The sequence below is a fragment of the Eubalaena glacialis genome, chromosome 1 (genome assembly GCF_028564815.1).
Source record: "Eubalaena glacialis isolate mEubGla1 chromosome 1, mEubGla1.1.hap2.+ XY, whole genome shotgun sequence".
Lineage (NCBI taxonomy): Eukaryota > Metazoa > Chordata > Mammalia > Artiodactyla > Balaenidae > Eubalaena > Eubalaena glacialis.
Genome location: NC_083716.1, coordinates 163,474,838 through 163,496,485, shown reverse-complemented (window position 1 = coordinate 163,496,485; position 21,648 = coordinate 163,474,838). Strand labels below are relative to the sequence as shown.

The window sequence follows — 21,648 nt, the reverse complement described above, 5'->3', positions numbered from 1 at the left end:
CAGTACATTAATATTCCAGGAAGTTCAAAACTTAATATAGCTCATAGATTTTTGAATTTATTGGGTTTTTGAAACAGCAGCTTATAGCATGCCTATATACCACATGTTTATTTCTACTTAATTTCTTACCTGTTTGTCTGTTTGATTCTCTTTTGCCATCCCCCCACCCCCATTTCAGTAGAATGGCTTAAGAGTAAAGGTCTTTCCTTATTGACTTTGCATTGTTAGCATATAACACAGGTTCTAGCTTAATCTCTTATTTAATAAAAGCATTTTGAATGAATAACATATAGTAATATAATCTATTTTCTCCTTCTAGTTATAAGAAAAAGTGAGCTTTAGTGTCAGACTAAAATGTATTGAATCCTGACTCCAATATTTAGTTAGCTCTATGACCATTAGGTCAATCACATGAACTTTCTCCATATAGGGTCCATATTTAATTGGGGATAATAACAAAACCTAAGTCATGGAATTGTGATTTTTAAATACTGCAATTATTATTAAGCATCTAGCATAATGTTTGACATAGTAAGAAAACAATAAATAGTAGCTATAATAATTACAATACCTGTAACTACTGGTGCTGCTGCTAATTCTTGCTAGGTGGTGTTGTAGATGCTCTGTATCCTCAATCATCACTATAACCTTGTATGATTACCCTCCTGCTGCTGACAGGTACCAGAGAGAAGACCTAGTGCTACCTGAGTCCTAAACTGTGAGGTCAGTATTTAAACCCTCCTCTGCTTGATTCCGAAGCCTGGGATTTTTTCAGTACAACGTGCTGCCTCTTCTGGATATGTTTCAAAAACCCTGAAAGGTGTAATCTATATCTTTAAAAGCTTTTCAAACGATTTCTATAAGATTCATTACAGAAGATAGTTACTTTAAAATCAGTAGGTTGTATAAAGGAATTTTCCCACACTTCATTTTCACTTTTTCAGAAAGTCAATTAATTAGGTTTCTTGATGTAGTGCAGGAAAGCATAAAACTGAATTTTTAACATGGAAGTAAACATCTAGGTTCCATTTCAGAGCCCTGAATCTTTCTCAGGAGTCACCCTGGTGGCCTCAGAGAATTTCCAAAAAGCCTTCTTTACTCATATCTGTCTTGTTATATAGGCCCTGGTCATACCTTCTTTTAGAAAGAGTTATCAGTGTTTACTCATCAGCTGGGTCCATTGATTACCATGGGAGAAATACTCTACTACAAGAATAGAAAAACTCCCTTCTTCTAAAGGTACAGTCAGATTCACACTTGATCCAACAAACTTTTTAGTAAAGAATGTTAGGTATTTTATTGGGGATCTTCAGTGGAACTAGATTATAATAACTCGCTTGCAAACAGTGTTCCAGTTTAAAAAACACATATATTTTATGTACTGAATATAAATAAATCCCTGTGACATTAGTGCTAACATGGGAATACTGCATATTTGAAAACAACAGCAATGACACCCTCCCAATGAAAACAAACAAAACCAAAACCACCAGAGGCACAGGACTAGTGACTAAAGTTACACCTAGAAAGTAGTGTATTCAGTGTTATTACACATGAACCTTTGCACTGCAGTATTCAGATTAATGTTGAATAGATGCAAACTGAAAAATTCTATAGAGAGATATTTACCTGGCTGATGAGTAAGTGAAGATTTGGCAAACAGTGCATGGATAAGGCACAGAAAAACAGCCTTTAAAAACAATTCAGCTAGGAACAAATTGCATTTTTTTTCTTTAATTATTTTCTAGTTAATCACAAGTGATGTTTATAGTTATGGAGTGGATAAAGTCATAGATATCTTGGCAAATGCACCAAAAAGCATTAGACTGAATTTTCAGATATTCTACTGTTATGACCTATAAAAATGGCAGATTCAATAAACATAATAAATATTTTTGAAATGCATGTATTATTGCTGTTGAAATGCTTTAATTACAACCAATATTAAATTAGTTTTGATTCTCAAACCTAATCCCCATTAGGTGGGAAGTTAACAGTATGGAACATATAATTCATAAAGGAATAATTCTTATTTTGAGCAATTGAATATGTATTAGGCACATATGCTGGTATAGTTATGATAAAGCCAATTTTTAAATTTCTAAAGATAATAGATATTTTGTGACTATATTACCCAATCTACAGATTCAGTGCAATCCCTATCAAATTACTAATGGCATTTTTCACAGAATTTGAACAAAAAAATTGTAATTTGTATGGAAACACAGAAAGACCCCCGAAGAGCCAAAGCAATCTTAAGAAAGACAGAGCTGGAGGAATAAGGCTCCGTGACTTCAGAATATACTACAAAGCTACAGTCATCAGAAGAGTATGGTACTGGCACATATACAGAAATATAGATCAATGGAACAGGACAGAAAGTCCAGAGATAAACCCACGCACCTATGGTCACCTAATCTATGAGGAAGGAGGCAAGAATATACAATGGAGAGAAGACAGTCTCTTCAATAAGTGGTGCTGGGAAAACGGGACAGCTACATGTAAAAGAATGAAATTAGAACACTCCCTAACAAACATCATACACAAAAATAAAATGGATTAAAGACCTAAATGTAAGGCCAGATACTATAAAACTCTTAGAGGAAAATACAGGCAGAACACTCTCTGCCATAAATCATAGCAAGATCTTTTTTGATCTACCTCCTGGAATAATGAAAATAAAAACAAAAATAAACAAATGGGACCTGATTAAACTTTTAGCTTTTGCACAGCAAAGGAAACCATAAACAAAATGAAAAGACAACCCTCAGAATGGGAGAAAATATTTACAAACAAAGAAACCCACAAGAGATTAATCGTCAAAATATACAAAGAGCTCATGCAGCTCAACATCAAAAAAACAAACAACCCAATCAAAAAATGGGCAGAAGATCTAAATAGACATTTCTCCAGAGAAGACATACAGATGGCCAAAAAGCACATGAAAAGATGCCCAACATCACTAATGATGAGAGAAATGCATATCAAAACTACAATGAGGTATCACCTCACACCAGTCAGAATGGCCATCATCAAAAAATCTACAAACAATAAATGCTGGAGAGGGTGTGGAGAAAAGGGAACCCTCCTACACTGTTGGTGGGAATGTAAATTGGTACATTCTATGGAGGACAGATGATGGAGGTTCCTTAAAAAACTAAAAACAGAGCTACCATAGGATCCAGCAATCCCACTCCTGGGCATATATCTGGAGAAAACCATAATTCAAAAAGATACATGCACCCCAATGTTCATTGCAGCACTATTTGCAATAGCCAGGACATGGAAGTAACCTAAATGTCCATCAGCAGAGGAATGGATAAAGATGTGGTACGTACATACAATGGAATATTACTCAGCCATAAAAAAGAAAATAATGCCATTTGTAGCAACATGGATGGACCTAGAGATTGTCATACTGAGTGAAGTAAGTCAGAAAGAAAAAGACAAATACCATATGATAGCACTTATATGTGGAATCTGAAAAAAGGTACAAATGAACTTATTTACAAAACAGAGTCACAGATGTAGAAAACAAACTTATGGTTACCATGGGGGGAAAGGGGGGAGGGATAAATTGGGAGAGTGGGAAAGATATCTAACACACTTCTATATATAAAATAGGTAACTAATAAGGACCTATTATATAGCACAGGGAACTCAATACTCTGTAATGGTCTATATGGGAAAAGCATCTAAAAAAGAGTGGATATATGTATATGTATGATTCATTTTGCTGTACACCTGAAATTAACACAACATTGTAAATCGAGTATACTCCAATAAAAATTTTAAAAGTCATAGAGAAAGAAGAAATAAAGAAGACAAAGGCATTTTATTCTTCTCTAGATAATAAAGTTAGGGTAGGGTTATTCTCTGAATTGCACATGGTAATTAGAAAAAGTAGCTTTCTGGATGAGTGTGAGTGAAAAACTTTTATTAAAGAAGTGAAAATATTTATTAAAAAAAAAATATTTTGAAAAAGGATGGTGCAGATCAAGGGTTCTCAGTGTGTCCACAAAGTCTATATGATTTTGATAATAATATTAAGATAATACTTTTCACTCACTTCTCATGAATGTACAAGCAGTCTTCCGTAGGCTACATGGTGTGTTATAATAGACTGAATATAGAAGCATTTGTAAGAATCCAGCTATCTTTTTTTGGCCAGTTTTTAATGCAATTAAAAAAAAATTATGCTAATCATCTTCTTACTATTTGGTTTTGCTTTATAAGATATATTTCTTTTTCAAAAATATGTTACTTATATTAATGTGTAATGGATTATTACATATTACTTTCAATAAATTAATAAATTTTAACGTTTCCAGTTTGTTTCAACATAATAAATACTAATAATTAGAGCCCACATAAATAAAAGCTCTTCATGGTTTACAATAAATTTTAAGAGTGTAAGTTCCATATGACTAAAAAGTTTTAGAGAACTTTTTAAAGTTCTCTAAAGAAACAAGAAAATACTATTTATTCCATCTTCAACTATGTTCTTACTTTTTACAAATCCCAGTGATATACACCTTTATGGTCCTTGTAATTTATGAGAAGTCATTTAAAATAGATCTGTTTAAAAACCCTTAAAGCATTTTATTCATAACATAAAAAATAAAAGCTTTTGCACAGAAGAGGAAAACATAAACAAGACGAAAAGACAACCCTCAGAATGGGAGAAAATATTTGCAAATGAAGCAACTGACAAAGGATTAATCTCCAAAATTTACAAGCAGCTCATGCAGCTCAATATCAAAAAAAACAAAGAGCCCAATCCAAAAATGGGCAGAAGACCTAAAGAGGCATTTCTCCAAAGAAGATATACAGATTGCCAACAAACACATGAAAGGATGCTCAACATCACTAATCGTTAAGAGAAATGCAAATCAAAACTACAATGAGGTATCACCTCACACCAGTCAGAATGGCCATCATCAAAAAATCTAGAAACAATAAATTCTGGAGAGGGTGTGGAGAAAAGGGAGCCCTCCTACACTGTTGGTGGGAATGTAAATTGATACAGCCACTATGGAGAACAGTATGGAGGTTCCTTAAAAATAAAACTACCATACAACCCAGCAGTCCCACTACTAGGCATATACCCTGAGAAAACCATAATTCCAAAAGAGTCATGTACCACAATGTTCACTGCAGCTCTATTTACAATAGCCAGGACATGGAAGCAACCTAAGTGTCGATTGACAGATGAATGGATATAGAAGATATGGCACGTATATACAATGGAATATTACTCAGCCATAAAAAGGAATGAAATTGAGTTATTTGTAGTGAGGTGGATGGACCTAGAGTCTGTCATACAGAGTGAAGTCAGAAGAGAAAAACAAATACCATATGCTAACACATACATATTATATGGAATCTAAAAAAAAAAAAAAATGTTTCTGAGGAACCTAGGGGGCAGGACATGAATAAAGACACAGGCGTAGAGAATGGACTTGAGGACATGGGGAGGGGGATTGGTAAGCTGGGACGAAGTGAGAGAGTGGCATGGACATATATACACTACCAAATGTAAAATAGCTAGTGGGAAGCAGCCACATAGCACAGGGATATCAGCTCAGTGTTTTGTGACCACCTAGAGGGGTGAGATAGGGAGGGTGGGAGGGAGATGCAAGAGGGAGGAGATATGGGGATATGTGTATATGTATAGCTGATTCACTTTGTTATAAAGCAGAAACTAACACACCATTGTAAAGCAATTATACTCCAATAAAGATGTTAAAAAAAAATATTGAGCTCCTTAGAAATTGCTCCTTTTGCAAAATATATTTATAACTTAACCAAAATAAATAATTCATACCTCGCCAAGTGAGTAATAACGTCTTGGGATCTGGGAGTCCGGATAGATGTTTTCAAGGTACCAAGAAAAGGGCTTACACTTCAGATTTTCTCTTAGTGTTCTTCTGACTGACACATCTCCATAATCCACTTTGACAACACCTGCAATTTTGCAGAGAAACACACAAATCGGTTTGTGCTATTTTCATTTCAGCACTGTTTCACTCTGTTTACTTTGCTATCAGTTTTTTTCTCTATAATTAAAATTTCATCAAATTGAATTGCATATGCAGCTGCTACTACACTGATTTTCTTACTATCATCCAATTAGTACATTAAATGGATATTAAAAGGTTTTCCATTGGTTATGACTTTTCAAATGCAAATATTTATCACCAAGTATTTGTACTTCCTAGATTCAATAATTAATCAACTACGTGTAATTTGATATTAATTTAGTATCTCATAATCAAAGCTTAATTGAGCTGTGTGATAATGTGGTTGTTTCTCTTTAATAAAAATTTCACTAGCTCCACTATTTTTATTATTGCTCATATTTTCCCTTTAGTGTCATTTATTCACCACTTGTGGATTTCATGAGAAATTTACATAAATATAATCCTCACAATGGACGGCACATATGTGTTCTAAGTTTTCCTTCTTCTTGAATTTTTATTCTATCTAGGTTTACCATAGACCTAATTTTTTTTTATTGATTTTTTTTCCTATCTTATTTTACAAGTTAGCGTAAACCACTTCAAATCCTTGAATAAGTTAGTAAATATATAAGCATAAAGAAACATAAGTAAATGAAATATACTTACATGTGTATATTAAAATTGCTTAATTGTACTTCATATAATAGACTATATGAATTTAAAATGAATATTTCCATTGAAGATCATAAAAGAATGCTCTTTAGTTGAGAAATAAAAATAACAATGCCACTAAGTTTTATATAAAAGATATGGTGACATGAATTGCTCATTAATATTAAAATGACAATTGAAATGACTAAATAACTGTGATAAGATGACAATTATTTCTTAGATTATTTTGAAAAGGTCTCTGTTTAACATGTTTAAGACTAGTAAGCAACCAGACTTTGGCACAGGAAAAAAATGGCCCAGTATTTAGTATATTCTATCCCAACCAAGCAGCAAAGCCAATTAGTCATTTTGTAAGAAAGGAACAACTGTTTAGGAAATTGAAATGTCTGTAACTAATACCATTACTTGGGTCACTATTTTCAAATGAGGCGATACTCCTGAAGCTCAATCACCTGCCTGTCCTTCCCACCCCCCACCACCCCTGTTTCTTTCAGAATTTTTGTTTTCTCAAAATTAAATGTCTTACTGTTGTTAGAAAGCATTCTGCTGTGTTTAAGCAGCCAAACCATTTCCTTCTAAAATAAAATATTGATTTTTCTAGCTAGTGTTTGGATGAAAACAACGTGATCTTTGGGCTTTTTAGACAGATAAATACTTCCTTTCAAAATAATTCTATCCAGAACTTCCAATCTGGAGTGCAGCTTTCAAAAGAAGAGGTTCAAAAACATTTACAAAATAGATCACTAAAAGAATTTCTCTTTGTGTTAAGAGCTACACAAATATATGGTCTTGAAAATCTTATAAAAAGATGCTATTGGACCCAGAAAAAAAAGGCACTGCTGCTTCAAAGGACTTAGTTCAACAGTTAGTTAGTTTTACGGTTCTCGTTTCATTTTCGAGGTGGGCAAATTTACTCAAAGTGGCTTCTTTATATATCAGTATGCTCCCTTTTCATCATGTTAAGATTTAGTATTCCTGGCTCCAGAATTTTTTCCTAGGAGGCTTTTATGAGCACTTTCCTGATTGGAAGAAAGTTTAAAGGTTCATTTGCATATATTTTACATGAGATAAGAGAAAATGTTAATTGCCCACATCAGATTTTTCAAAGGGTGGTTGGTGGAGAATGATAGAGCTTATTGAGATTACCATTAGAAATGCACAAAAATACCATGGACTTAATATTTTGGTAAGCATTGCTTTTCCCCTCTGTATGGATATTTTCCTACTTAGAGGTAAGATATTCAGTATTATGTAAGACACAGAAGTGCTCACCAAACATTCATCAATTCCTCCACATTTCTCAGAACGCTGCAGTTAGGCAAGGACATCTGACTGGTTCTGACCAATGTCCCTCTGGTTGTAAGAATAGAAGGACTTGTATGAGACCCATCAGCTCTCTTTTCCTCTGCCACAGGCCTCATAACTCGTGTGTGTGCAGCTACAAGATGGTGAGACCTTTGTTAGTTTGTGTCAATGAGTGACTATGAAACAGAGTCTGAATTAGATTATTCATTTCCATGGCTTAAAATACTTTCTCACTTGTTTCCTAAACTATTGCCAACCCAAACCTCTCTGAAGTAGTTTATCCCATTGTTTACCCAGCAATTTTACTGGGATTTCTAATACGTGTGTCAAATTTGACATGTCCAAAAAGGTCCTCTTGATTTCCCACATGATCCATCTTCAAGGTTCTACATTTCAGTAAGTAGCACAAATATCCACCCATTTTCTCAAGGCAAAAACACGGGAGTATTCCTTTTATCTCTCACACACTCAATTCATTAGCAATTCACAATATGGATCTTTCTACTTACTGTGGGGTTACCTCCTGAAAAACCCATCATAAGTTGAAAATATCGTTAAGTCAAAAATGCAGTCAATACACCTACCAAACATCATAGCTGAGCTGAGCCTACCTTAAATGTGCTCGGAACACTTACATTAGCCTGCAAGTGGGCAAAATCATCTAACATTAATCCAATTTTATAAAAAATTATTGAATATCTCATGTACTTTATTGAATATTGTACTGAAAGTGAAAAACAGAATGATTGAATGGATACAGAATAGCTGAAAGTGAAAAACAAATGATTGAGTAGGTACGGAATGGTTTTAAGTATATCAGTTGTTCACTCTCCTGATTGCACGCTGACTGCAAGCTGGGGCTGCCTAGCTTCTCAAGAGACCATCACGCTGCATGTTGCTAGCCAGGAAAAATATCAAAAACTGAAATTTGAGAAGTACAGTTTCTATTGAATACATATTGCTTTCATGCCATAATAGAGTCAGAAAATTAAGTTGAATCATCATGAGTCAGGGACTATCTGTATATCCCCAGCCCCTCTACCATCCCCATCACCATCCTGGTCCCACTCTCTCTCATCTCTTGCCTAGACAAGCATTGCCATAGCCTCTTCACTCGTCCTCCTGACATCTTACATTTCTCCATCTATCCTTTATTTACTGTTGCCTGCTCCCTAGGCAATATATTTGAAATATAAATAAAATCATGTGCTCCTCTGCTCCAGAGCTTCCAGTAGTTTTCCATTGTGCTAAAAATAATTGACAATATCCTAGCCATGGCCAAAGCTTCTTCATGAAATGACTCTGGTTATCTCTCTGAATTAATCACCTATATTCACTTCATTGTAGCAACACTGGCTTTCTCTTTCTCTCTTTTTCCCCCCTGTCTGGAAAGGTATTACCCTGGAACTTAGACGAGTTGTCCTTCACTTTGTCCAAATCTCTGCTCAAACTTTACTCCCTCAGGTTCACCCTGACCTTCCTATCTAAATTGATCACCCTTCCTATCATCCTGGTAATGCTCTATCCCTCTATCCTGCTTAATTGTTCTCCAGCATACTTGTTAGTACGTGATATCATATCACAGGTTAATTCTCTCAGTGCCTCCCCAACGAAAACTTTGGACAAATTATTTAATCTCTTGAAGCCTAAGGTATTCTGTCTGATGATATCTTGTACAATGTTGTGAATACTAAATAATGTCTGAAAAAGGCATAGTACAGTACGTGGTATATAATAATTACTGAATACATATTATGTATTGTAATGGACACCTGTTGTTTTTGCCTGCCCAGCACCCATTCTGCATTTTGGTAAGAGCATTCAAGTTTTCTTTGGGCAACCATCACAGCCCCACTTTCACTTTGTGTGTCTTGGTGACCGCGTTCCCCTTCCTGCCTTTCCAGCTCCACTGGGATCATAGAATAAAGGCATTATCACCAGTGAATCTTGCTGAAATTCACATTCTGATTCAGGTGGTCTAGAGGTGGTCCTGAGAGTCCGCATACCTAACAAGTTCACAGGGGATGCTGCTGTGCTCAGGCCAAATTCTGAGTAACACCCAAGACAATCAAAGCAGTCCTTTTCTCAGCCTTACTCAACAACCCATTATAATGATTGGCTCAGGAATGGGCACGTGAACTATCCAGGCTAATAAAAGTATACTCTGACAACTTTCTAGGACTGTTAGGAAGTTGAAGCTCTGTTTCTTCTGGAATTGCTAGCTGTAAAGATGATTAAAGCCTGGAGCTGCTGAGGCTACCATAGAGAGAATGCCTAAGACAGTGAAGCCAATACAGGAGTAAGATAAACAGATGGAAAGAAAAGCAGGCAAAGATAGAGAGCATAAGCCAGGCCAACATTAAGTCAGCAGATATTTATCATCTTCCAGCTATATACAGGGCACAGTTTTCTAAGCACTTGGGATACATCAGTGAACAAAAGTATCTTCCTCAATGGAGTTTACATTCTAGGGTAAGGAAACATAAGCAAACAGTAATACATTAGAAGGTGATACGTGCTATGACAAAAATAGAATAGGGTGAGGGAAGAAGGTTGCAATAGAAGGAATCAATGAATTATGATTTATTTCAGAGGCAACTTACAGGAGTTGCAAGTTTTTAAGGTAAGTTTTTCAATGGGACTTGCACAAATGCTGGAGAAGCTCTGACCGAGTTTCATGATGAGTTAGAATGAAAAGTATTTTAAGTAACTCTACATTTGCAGGTTTGATTAATAGGTAAATGATAACATTTATGGTCAGTTTTATTTAATAACCTGTCATTCATCATTTTAAAATCTATTTCATGGTAGTATTAAATTTAGATACATAGAACAATTATGCTTTAATTCTTTAAATAGATAATAGATAGAAGGTCATAATAATCTCAGTTAGGTTCTTCCCAAGTAGATACCTAATAAGCCTAATAGTTCTGGTTACCTATAATCAAAGTACCTGATGACAGAATAGCCTGATTATAGACTAAAGTTTAGAGTTTTGTGCATAAGAATACATATTGCAGCATAGCTTAAAGTGGAGAAAAGGGGAAATAATTTCCTTCAATAAGGGAATTCTTAAGTAAATCAATGGTATACCTAACTGACAAAATATAATTGCTGTATTGAAATAATTATGTCTATAAAATATGGGAAAAGTAAATAAAATATAAAGAATTTTTATTACACTGTCATTATAACTGAGTAGAATGAAAATATATGGAACAAAAATAACTGAAAAATAAAAACAGTACATTCCCTTTGCTACTAAAAAAAGAGAAAGAAAAAAACGTTAAAAAAATCTATTTTTTCCTTAAGCACAAAAGTTAAAACTGTACAGCCAAAGTTTTTTATGTACAATGATATATTAACAATATACTTGCTTATTATAGATAAGTATACATAGTTTCAGCTAAGAATTTTTTGATATTTTCAAAATTCCTTATAAAGAGAAAATCGTCCTTATTTTGTTATTTTCTTTGAAAAATTGTCGTCAAAAGCTTTTTGAATAAGGATCTACATTTCTTTCTTCTCAAGTGTAATAAAAAGATCATTTTTAAGCCAACTAGGGATTACTGTATTCTAGAGTATCTAAGTACTATATTGTGTCAGATGTTTAGCAGATTAGTTGGAATATTTTTTTTAATTTAAAAATACTCTTTTAATCTGCCATTTTAATTTTTACCCATTCTTAATTTGCATACAAGTTACCCAGGCTCATAACCGTTCATTAGGAAGTCACTGGATAGAACTATATTAAGAGGCTGATGACGCATGCCAGCTAATAATACACAGTGATTATCTGTTAAATTTATCATTTACTATTATTACTTCAATTTTATTTTAACAGAATAAAAATGAGATAATGAATTGTACAAAGATCACAGCTTCTGCTGAGAGCAGTAGCACATAGAAGAATCAAATATCAGACAACTTCTCAATTTATTTAAGTCTGTCTGATCTTTATGGTCAAAAGTGTGGGCAGGTCAGAAGGTGGCAAAGACGGTGGAGTAGGAAGACCCTGAACTCACCTCCTCCCAGAGACAAACCAAAATTATAACTATTTGCATAATAACTATCTATGCAAATGACCAGAAGATTTATTCCAACTGAAGACATAAAGAAGGAACCACATAGTATGATATGAGTCACAGACTTAGAGAACGAACTTATGGTTACTGGGTGGGGAGAAGGGATAGATTGAGAGTTTGGGATTAACATGTACACACTGCTATATTTAAAATAGATAACCAACAAGGACCTACTGTATAGCACAGGGAACTGTGCTCAATATTCTGTAATAACCTAAATGGGAAAATAATTTGAAAAAGAATAGATACATGCATATGTATCACTGAATCACTTTGCTGTACACCTGAAACTAACACGATACCGTTAATCAACTATGCTCCGATATAAAATAAAAATTAAAAAAAAAAAGAAGGAACCACAATAAGATTAGTAGGAATGATGGAGACACAGTATAGTCAGAACCCAAAACTTCAGGGTTGGCAACCCACAAATGGGAGGGATATCACAATTATAGAGGTTCTCTGCAAGGAATGAGGGGTCTGAGCCCCATATTGAGCCACCTAGCCCAGGGATCCTGCAGCAGGAAGATGAGCCCCTAGAATGTCTGGCTTTGAAGACCAGCAGGGCTTATGTTCAGGAGAGTGGGAAGGCTATAGAAAACAGATTTCACTGTTAAAGGGCTCATGCAAAATCTCATACAATCCAAATCAAAGCCCAGAGATGGTAGTTTGAAAGGAGCCTGGGTCAGACCCATTTGCTGATCTTGGAGAGGCAGGAGACAACTGGGTCTCCTTCTGGGGATGAAGAAGGAGATGGCCACTGGAGGCCGCTATTTTGGGGGGATCATTTTACTCCTATAACATTATTGCTGGCAAGTGACATTTTGAAATCCTCCCTCTACCCTGTAAGTGCCAGGGGCCAGCAACAGCCCCGATTCCGCATGGTATGCAGATAGCTGAGTGGGGACTGGGCCATGCATACCAGCAGGCCAGCACCACTCCCATGACCCCCGGGCCCCACAGTCAGCCATGCTGGGACCCAGCCCATCAGTGGGCTAGCACCAACCCTGGCATCCCTGGTCATCAATCAGTCACTCTAAGACCTGGCCCTGCCCACCAGCAGGCAGAAACCAGCCCTGCACCCCACTGGGCTCTGCAGCCAGCCACTCCAGGACCCAATCCTGCCCACTAAGGGGCCAGCAGCCACCACACCAGGCAAGGCCTGGCAACCAACCTGGCCAGGGACCAGCCCTGCCTATCAGCAAGCCAACAGTAGTCGGCTCTGCCACAGCAGAAGGCAACATGCTGCCCACATAGAGCGTAAAGAGCACAAAGCTCTAGTGACCAGAGGGGAGTGCGCTGCTGGGCCCCAGAGGAAGTCACCTAAATAAGGCCACATTTCAAACATTGGAAGACATAACCTCCCTCATACATAGAAATAAACACAGAAAGTTAGGCAAGATGAGGCTAGAGAGGAATATGTTCCAAACGAAGGAACAAGATAAAACCATAGAAAAAAGCTAAATGAAGTGAAGATAAATAGCCTACCTGACAAAGGCTTAAAGGTAATAATCATAAAGATGTTCAACAAACTTGGGAAAAGAAGAGATGAACTTAGAATTTTAACAAAGAGTTAAAAAATATAAAGACGACGCAAAATGCGCTGAAGAGTACAGTAACTGAAATAAAAAAATACACTTGAAGGAATCAACAGTACAGAGATGACACAGAGGATAAGGTCAGTGGACTGAAAGAGTAGTAGAAATCATTGAAGCTGAACAGAGAAAGAAAAAAAGTTTTAAATGCTGATAGTTTACGACACCTCTGTGAAAACATCAAGTATACTAACATTTGCATAATAGGAGTCCCAAGAGGAGAAAGGGTAAGGGAACTTACCTGAAGAAATAATAGCAGAAAACTTCCCTAACCTGGGAAACAGACATCTAGATCCAGGAAGCACAGAGAGTCCCAAACAAGATGATCCCAAAGAGGTCCACAGCAAGACAATTTATAATTAAAATGGCAAAAATTAGAGATAAAGAGAGCATCTTAAAAGCAGCATGAGAAAAGCAACTAGTTACATTTTTAAAGGAAACTCCCATAAAGGCTATCAGTTGACTTTAGCAGAAACATTGCAGGCCAGAAGGGAGTGGCACACTATATCCAAAGTGATGAAAGGAAAAGACCTGCAATAAAGAATATTCTACCTGGAAAAGCTATCATTCGACTTGAAGGAGAGATAAAGAGTTTTACAGACAAGCAAAAGCTAAAAGAGAAGACCAGAACTAGAAATATGAAAATTACAAAAGGAAAAATCTCATTGGTAAAGGCAAGCACACAGTAAAAGTAAATCAACCACTTATAAAACTAGTAGGAAGGTTAAAAGACAAAAGTAGTAATATCTATATCCACAATAAGTAACTAAAGGATACATGAAACAAAAAAATGTAAAATATGATGTCAATAACAAACATGAAGGGGGAGTAAAAATGCAGGTTCTTAAAATGCATTAAAACTTAAGAGATCATCAACTTAAAATATTTATATATAAAGGCTGTTATATATGAACTTCATACTAACCACAAATCCAAAACCTAGAATAGATACACACCCATAAAAGAAAGGAATTCAAACATAACACTAAATGTAGTCATCAAATCGCAAGGGAAGAGAGCAAAAGAAGAAAGGAACAAAAAAGAACTACAAAAACAACCAGAAAACAATTAACAAAATGGCAGTATGTACATACCTATCAGTAATTACTTTAAACATAAAGTAATTCTTAAATTTTTTCACTCCATGTTTTTTCCTAAAGTCCACTATATACTCTTATACATACTTTCTCATTAAACCTCTGTAATATCCCTATCTATTATTGTTTTTTTGTTTGTTTACTTAAGGATGAAAGAATTGAGACTTTAAAAGGTTAAATAACATGCTCAAGCTTACTTAGAAAATATCAGGAGGAGGATTAGAAGTCATTCACATCCATTTATAACAGTCCAAGCTCTTGCCCATTCTACTAGAATAACATCGAAAAACTGGAGAAACTTTGAAAAACCTGTACAGAGATATCTTTCCCTGGATAGTGGTACACGATATGGTAATTATCATTCCTTGAAGGATAGGATCCACTTGGCAAATTCTCCCAGTCCTAACAGATCAATGTGATCCAAGATCCAGGACAAACTTGAATTCATAGAAATAAATGATCAGTAATGACATAATTGGGAGTTTTTCTATTGATTTGACAATTAAATACAAGCCAGAAAGTTTCAGTGTGCAATTGAATGATCAACCAAAATCTTTCCATAAAATGCTTCATGAATTTTGTACTATCCATTCCTCGTTTTGCAGGATGCTGGAGATAACTGTTTCTTCAGTTTCATGACACATATTATTATATCTTCTCTGAAGTAGTGATGTATTTTATAATCAATGGCATCTTACAATTGCTCGAGCAGAGAACACATTGTATTGTAACTGATGCTGCTTGAACATGTGCAAACTTGTTTTCCTCTTTGTAGAATAACAAGCCAATTGCAGTTTCAGTAATTAATTAATGCAAATTTAAATCAATAGGCATTTAAATACATCCTGATTATTGTCTGAAAAACTTTCCTTTGATACTTCTGGTAAGATCAAGAAAGTGCTAAGATGAAAATTTCGTGTATGGTTTTAGGGACTTTAAAGAAAATCCCAGGAATAACAATGTTTTAAGAAAGCCCACATTATCAATCATCTTGATGGTACTGAGAATGACAGTGGATGAAAAACACATACACACCAGTAAATCTGCATTGAAAAGTGATTCAAAAGAGTCAGCCTCCAAATATGAAGAAGTTGCTTGACCAATTTATTTTGCTTATTTAAAACAAATTCTATGTAGTACAAGAATGACATATGATCAAAAAGCTATCTGAATAGTTTATGTCTGCAAGAGTTCCCGTAATAGGGACAAAATAATTTTAAGTGAAAAGGAAGTGATACATTATACTTAAAGTGGAGACTTTTTCTTAGTGGCAAATAAGAAAATGGTGATCTTTAAATTGATGACAGCTTAAATTAGACGAAATATAGTATTTAAACATTTATTAGCTGGTCATATTTTAGTAGAAACAATGAGTTAAAGTCAAATAAGTATCTTTACTACAAGACTTCTCATAACCTTTACTATGTTACAGTGCATTTTGAATATCGAAAGTAATATTTCCCAAATTTAACTGTCCTTTCTGAAAAATTTTGTGACAATAATATTCCATTGAAAACGTTTTAAGAAACATAGCTTTATTGTATTTTCTATGTCTAAGCAAAAAAATTAGTCATTCACAGGACATAAATTGATCCTGTTAGAGAAAAACCTTTGTGAGGGGGAAAATTCTATATGCTTTTCAAATTTTTTCATTAGCAAGTTTCCATTGCAAAATTTTAATTAAATGGAGACAATGGTAGTAAATACAAACACGTATATTCATTGATGGGTGTATTTATGTTCAGTTCCTAGAACAGTACCTGGTGCCAATAGTTATTCTTTAAATATTAGTTGTACTAATCTCTGGCACATGCTCTCTCTTCCCTGTTTTTCATTCCATCTCATTCTCTCTCTCTCACTTTCTTCCATATATGTATGTATAAGAAGTATGTCTTGGGAACCCTCCTACACTGTTGGTGGAAATGTAGATTGGTACAGACACTATGGAGAACAGTATGGAGGTTCCTTAAAAAACTAAAAATAGAACTACTGTATGATCCAGCAATCCCACTCCTGGGCATATACCCAGAGAAAACCATAATTCGAAATGATACATGCACCCCAATGTTCATTGCAGCACAATAGCCAGGACATGGAAGCAACCTAAATGTCCATCAACAGAGGAATGGATAAAGAAGATGTGGTACATATATAGAATGGAATATTACTCAGCCATAAAAAAGAATGAAAATGCCATTTGCAGCAACATGGTTGGACCAAGAGATTGTCATACTAAGTGAAGTAAGACACAGAAAAACAAATATCATATGATATTGCTTATATGTGGAATCTAAAAAAAAGGGTACAAATGAACTTATTTATAAAACAGAAGAGTCACAGATATAGAAAACAAACTTATGGTTACCAGGGGATAAGGGGGAGGGGGAGGATAAAATGGGAGATTGGGATTGACATATATATACTACTATATACAAAATAGATAACTAATAAGAACCTGCTGTATAGCACAGGCAACTCTACTCAGTACCCTGTGATGGCATATATGGGAAAAGAAAAAAAAAAAAAAAAGAGTAGATATATGTATATATATAACTGATTCACTTTGCTGTACACCTGAAACTAACACAACATTGTAAGTCAACTATACTTCAATAAAAATTTAAAAAAAGAAGTATGCCTCTATTTAAGAAGTATGCCTCTATTTGCTTTCATGACTTAGAATTACTACTTTACACTTACTGAAAGTATTGAGAGAGAGAGAGGGAGGGGAGTGGGGAGAGAAATAATTGTATACAAAATTTGGCTCCAGAGCATTACCTGGTTTCATTAACAAAGAACATCATTAACAATTTTAAATATTTGAGTGCATTTTCCTAGTCTGTATTTTGTCAGCCTTGTCTGCAAAGCCAATAAGTAAATCTAATTATGTTTTTGGATTGCGAGTTATTAGAAAAAAAAAAAAAAACTAATATGGCCCAGGAAGACTAGTGTGAATTGATTATTACATTTTATAAACTAAAGCAATACCTGAGATTATATTGTGGAGCAGGTTTCAAACAGAAGAAATAGTAAGTACACATAGTCAGTTCTTGATTATTTAGGCTAACAAAATGTAAACCTACAGTGTGTGTGTGTGTGTGTGTGTGTGTGTATTTCAACAGGAATGACTTCTGTATCTTTTAAATATTTGTTTATTCAGCAAAGGAAAATAATTCTGAATATATGGAGATATGATTAAAGGAGATTAAGAACATACCAGTTCACTTAGAGAGAGACTGGTTCTCACTGCCTGGGTTTGAATTCTGCTCTGCAGTGTACTAGATGTGTGATATTGAGCAATTTACATAACCTCATAGGGCCTCAGTTTTTTCCTCTATTAGATGGGCATAATAATAGCATCTTCCTTAGAGTGTTATTGTGATTATTAAATGAGTTAACAAGTAAAACACTTAAACAATGCATGATACATAGTAAGTGTTCACTAAATGTTACCTATTATGTTTGCTATTGTTTTAATGTGGATAATTGTTTTAATGTGGATATGGACCTCAAGGGGCACATCATCCAATCACAGAAGAGTAGGCTAGTAATTCTCTGAGCCTGTGCACTTCTGTTGTATATCAGATGGAGTGGGAATCAACAACTTTAACATTGGCCCTGATGCCCTTTCAGTGAGAAGCATAGCATACCTCACTTTCAAGACTTCTCAGAATTGCACTCCTACAGGTATCATTTAAGGTCTCAATCCAAGCATTTTTCTAACCCCAAAGTACTAGTAAAATGAAGCTGAAGCTCCACACATCTCTGTACTTTATATTTCCCCTACCTACGTTTGTGCATTATGGTGATTTTGACACATACGCCACACAAGAAAAACACAATTCCGTAATCATGGTTTTTCAGTTAAGAAGAAAACTACTAAAAACAGTAGGAATTCAGATTAAAAGAAAAAAAAACCTGTTCTAAGAGAACATATCGATTTCTGTTTTGAAATAAAAATTATAAAAATATTCTCAACCTCCACTGTCAGCAACAAAATTTCCCCCTTCTGTCCTGAACTACTACAAATGAGTGAGCTGAAAAAGGCTACAGAAGAGTCATTAGTCACCCCAGGGACACTGTGCACTCTTACTATGGAGCAACCCATGACAAAAATTTCAATAAGCATGAGTTTGACTTATGATTGGGGGAAAAGGTAGAGTAACATATTGTTCCTGGGTTTCCCATGCAGTATTTATCTTCTTCTAGCACCAGTCATGTCAAAGACTTGATAGTGAAAGCAAAGCAAAGTTTATTTACTGCATACAAAAGATACAGTTCACAAACCACACTTAACACTGCTTGGTATGAGAACTTCTCCGCAGTTACCAAGTAAGGGCAACGTTCAGTAATGATGAAAACAGGCCAAGTGTGTCAGCTGTACTATTGTGATGCTAAAATATTCTTCTACATTAGAGTCTAGTACTCTATTACACAGAGAATTCTAAGATGCCTCTCTTCTTTTTTTTAGAGCTTCGTATTTTTCTTAGGATGTCACTGGTCTAAGTCTACGCTACCATCTAATTCAACAAACCCTCTGGGTCCACAGTGGGGGTTGGGCAGCTGAAGGGGAAGGCAGGATGCCAACATCTTGAAAGGAATAGCATGTGTATAATGTAGCTTTTTGTTTTCTGGTGAAAGTTTGATTTGTCTAAGGGAAAGGAAACATTTTGAATCATACCATAGCTATGGTATTCAAATGCACAAACTCTGAAGAATATCAGGAGTGTTTCTTAAAATATAAATAAACTTGCAAATGTTGATTTAAGTGTCTCACATTATTTCTCCTGTCCTTTGACTTTGCTTGTTGCAAATAGGTTAAAACCTCAACATCATTGGTCAGAAAATAAAGGCGGTAGTTACTGAAAACTCGGGGAAAAAATTTCAACGCAGTAAATATTTACTGATTAAGAACTGTATAAAATCACAAAATTGCATCAAAATTGTAACTGAGTTAGAACTGACCTTTCATAGATGAAAAAAACCTAAGGCTCAGAACGCTAATTGGACCTGCATGAAGTAGCACAGCTGATAAGTGAAAGGGCTTGGAACCTAGGTCTCTCGACTTCAGTTCAGTGCTTTTAACATGTTTCTTCACCCAATATGTTTTCATTGTTTCTCTCTCTGTGTTATATACTGTACTGGGTGATAGAAATAAAGTGTTGAACAAAAACTACATTACAGTTTCTTCCCTCACGGCTTAGTCAGTAGTTAATCAAATAACCAACACAAATGAAAATTACCAAATGTAAAATTACAAATGTATCTGAGATATGTTCAGAGTATAAAAGCATAGAATAGGCAGCTGATCCTAGCTGGTGGTTAGGGAGGAGAGGTCAGGAAGGCTTCTCCAAGGAAGTGATCATTGAGCTGAAATGTTAATCAACTATGGGTGGGGTGAGATGGAGAGTGAATTGGATGGGCATTACACACCATGCCATCTGGTTTTATTTTTTAGGAATATTTAGGGAAATAAAAGTTGTTTGGCTATTACCAAGAATTAATCATGCTTTATTTCTGTATTATTTTCTGTGACAAACAGACTCTAAAACGGCCTTGATTGTCCCCACTTTCTGGAATTCAGGGCCCAGTTGTGGTCCCTTTTCCTTGAGTGTGGGCAGAACCTGTGACTTGCTTCTAACAAAGAGAATATGACAAAGGTGAGGGGATGTCACTAAGGTGATGACGTTACATTAAGATCGTAACTTACATCTTGCTGGCAAGATGTCTCCCTTATTGGCTTTGGTGAATTAAGCTGCTGTCTCCCTTATTGGCTTTGGTGAATTAAGCTGCCTTGTTGTAAGCTGCAATATGCAACTCTCTCAATGGAGAGGCATGAAACTGCTGGCAAAACCAGCAAGGAACTGAACCCCTCACTTTGACAATCTGCAAGGAGCTAAATTCTGAAAACAATCATGTGAACTTGGAAGCAGATCCTTCCCCAGTTGAGCTTTGAGTGAAACAGCAGCCCTGGCTGAGATGTTGATTGCAGCCATGTGAGAGGCCCTGAAGCAGAGGACCCCATTAGGCCTTGCCCGGACTCCTGACCCACAGGACATGTGAGACAATAAAATGTGTGTGGTTTTAAGCCACTAGGTTTGTGGTAAGTTATTACACATCAATAGATAGTCCATTGCCTTTTTGTATCATTTTAGACTGTATCTGAAATGTTTTCTTTATCTATCATCTTAAAAAAACTTCCTAGAAAACTACGAAAAACTAAAAAAAAAAAAATTAGGGGAGAATATTTTGAAATTATTTAGATAATCATTTACTTCTTAATATATACATTTAAAAAGTCTTTTAAAGTTGAACATCTGGAAGTATTAATACATGATCCATTTAAGAATACATAAAGATATTCTAACACCATTTTTCTGAAATATCATACTGGAGTCTAAAAAGGATTAGGCTGAAAACTAGAGCAACAGAAACTTAGATGACTAATTCCAGTATTGCATGTGTGAATGATCCACCTGACTATGAATTCCAGATCCACCACATACTAGCCATATGACCTTGAATAAACTACTTTACTTGTATAAGGTACAACAGAGGTAATAATTGTAACTACTTCATAGAATCATTGTGAAAAAATAAATGAGATATTGTATACAAAGTACCCTGGCACAAAGTGAGAGCTCAAATGTTTTAACTATTGTTATGTCAAAAAATTATAAATGCCTTTTGTTCAGTTATATAAACTTTGCAGTAAAGTATTTCATCATCTAATAATAGATTACAGTCTTATTTATTCCACTTTTTGAATTTTTAGATACAAATGGGAAATTTTTTTAATATAATTGCATTCCTTCTGCTGGCTTGGAAAAATTTTAAAGCAATTTTCAGTGATTTGAGTCATGGATTAAGATATTTGCTACTTCAGATAATAGTTATTAGTTATTAATACTTTCACAGAGCTCACCAATCT

General features: G+C 35.2%; 1 protein-coding gene across 1 annotated transcript in view; it reads right to left on the bottom strand.

Moving 5' to 3' along the window:
* The window catches only part of GALNT13 (polypeptide N-acetylgalactosaminyltransferase 13), a 474,459-nt gene that overhangs the window by 65,964 nt on the left and 386,847 nt on the right, over positions 1-21,648 (bottom strand). Inside the window, exon 8 of the mRNA XM_061200203.1 lies at positions 5,828-5,967. Within this exon, the coding sequence (XP_061056186.1) occupies positions 5,828-5,967 (140 nt within the window). The remainder of the gene's footprint in view (positions 1-5,827; positions 5,968-21,648) is intronic.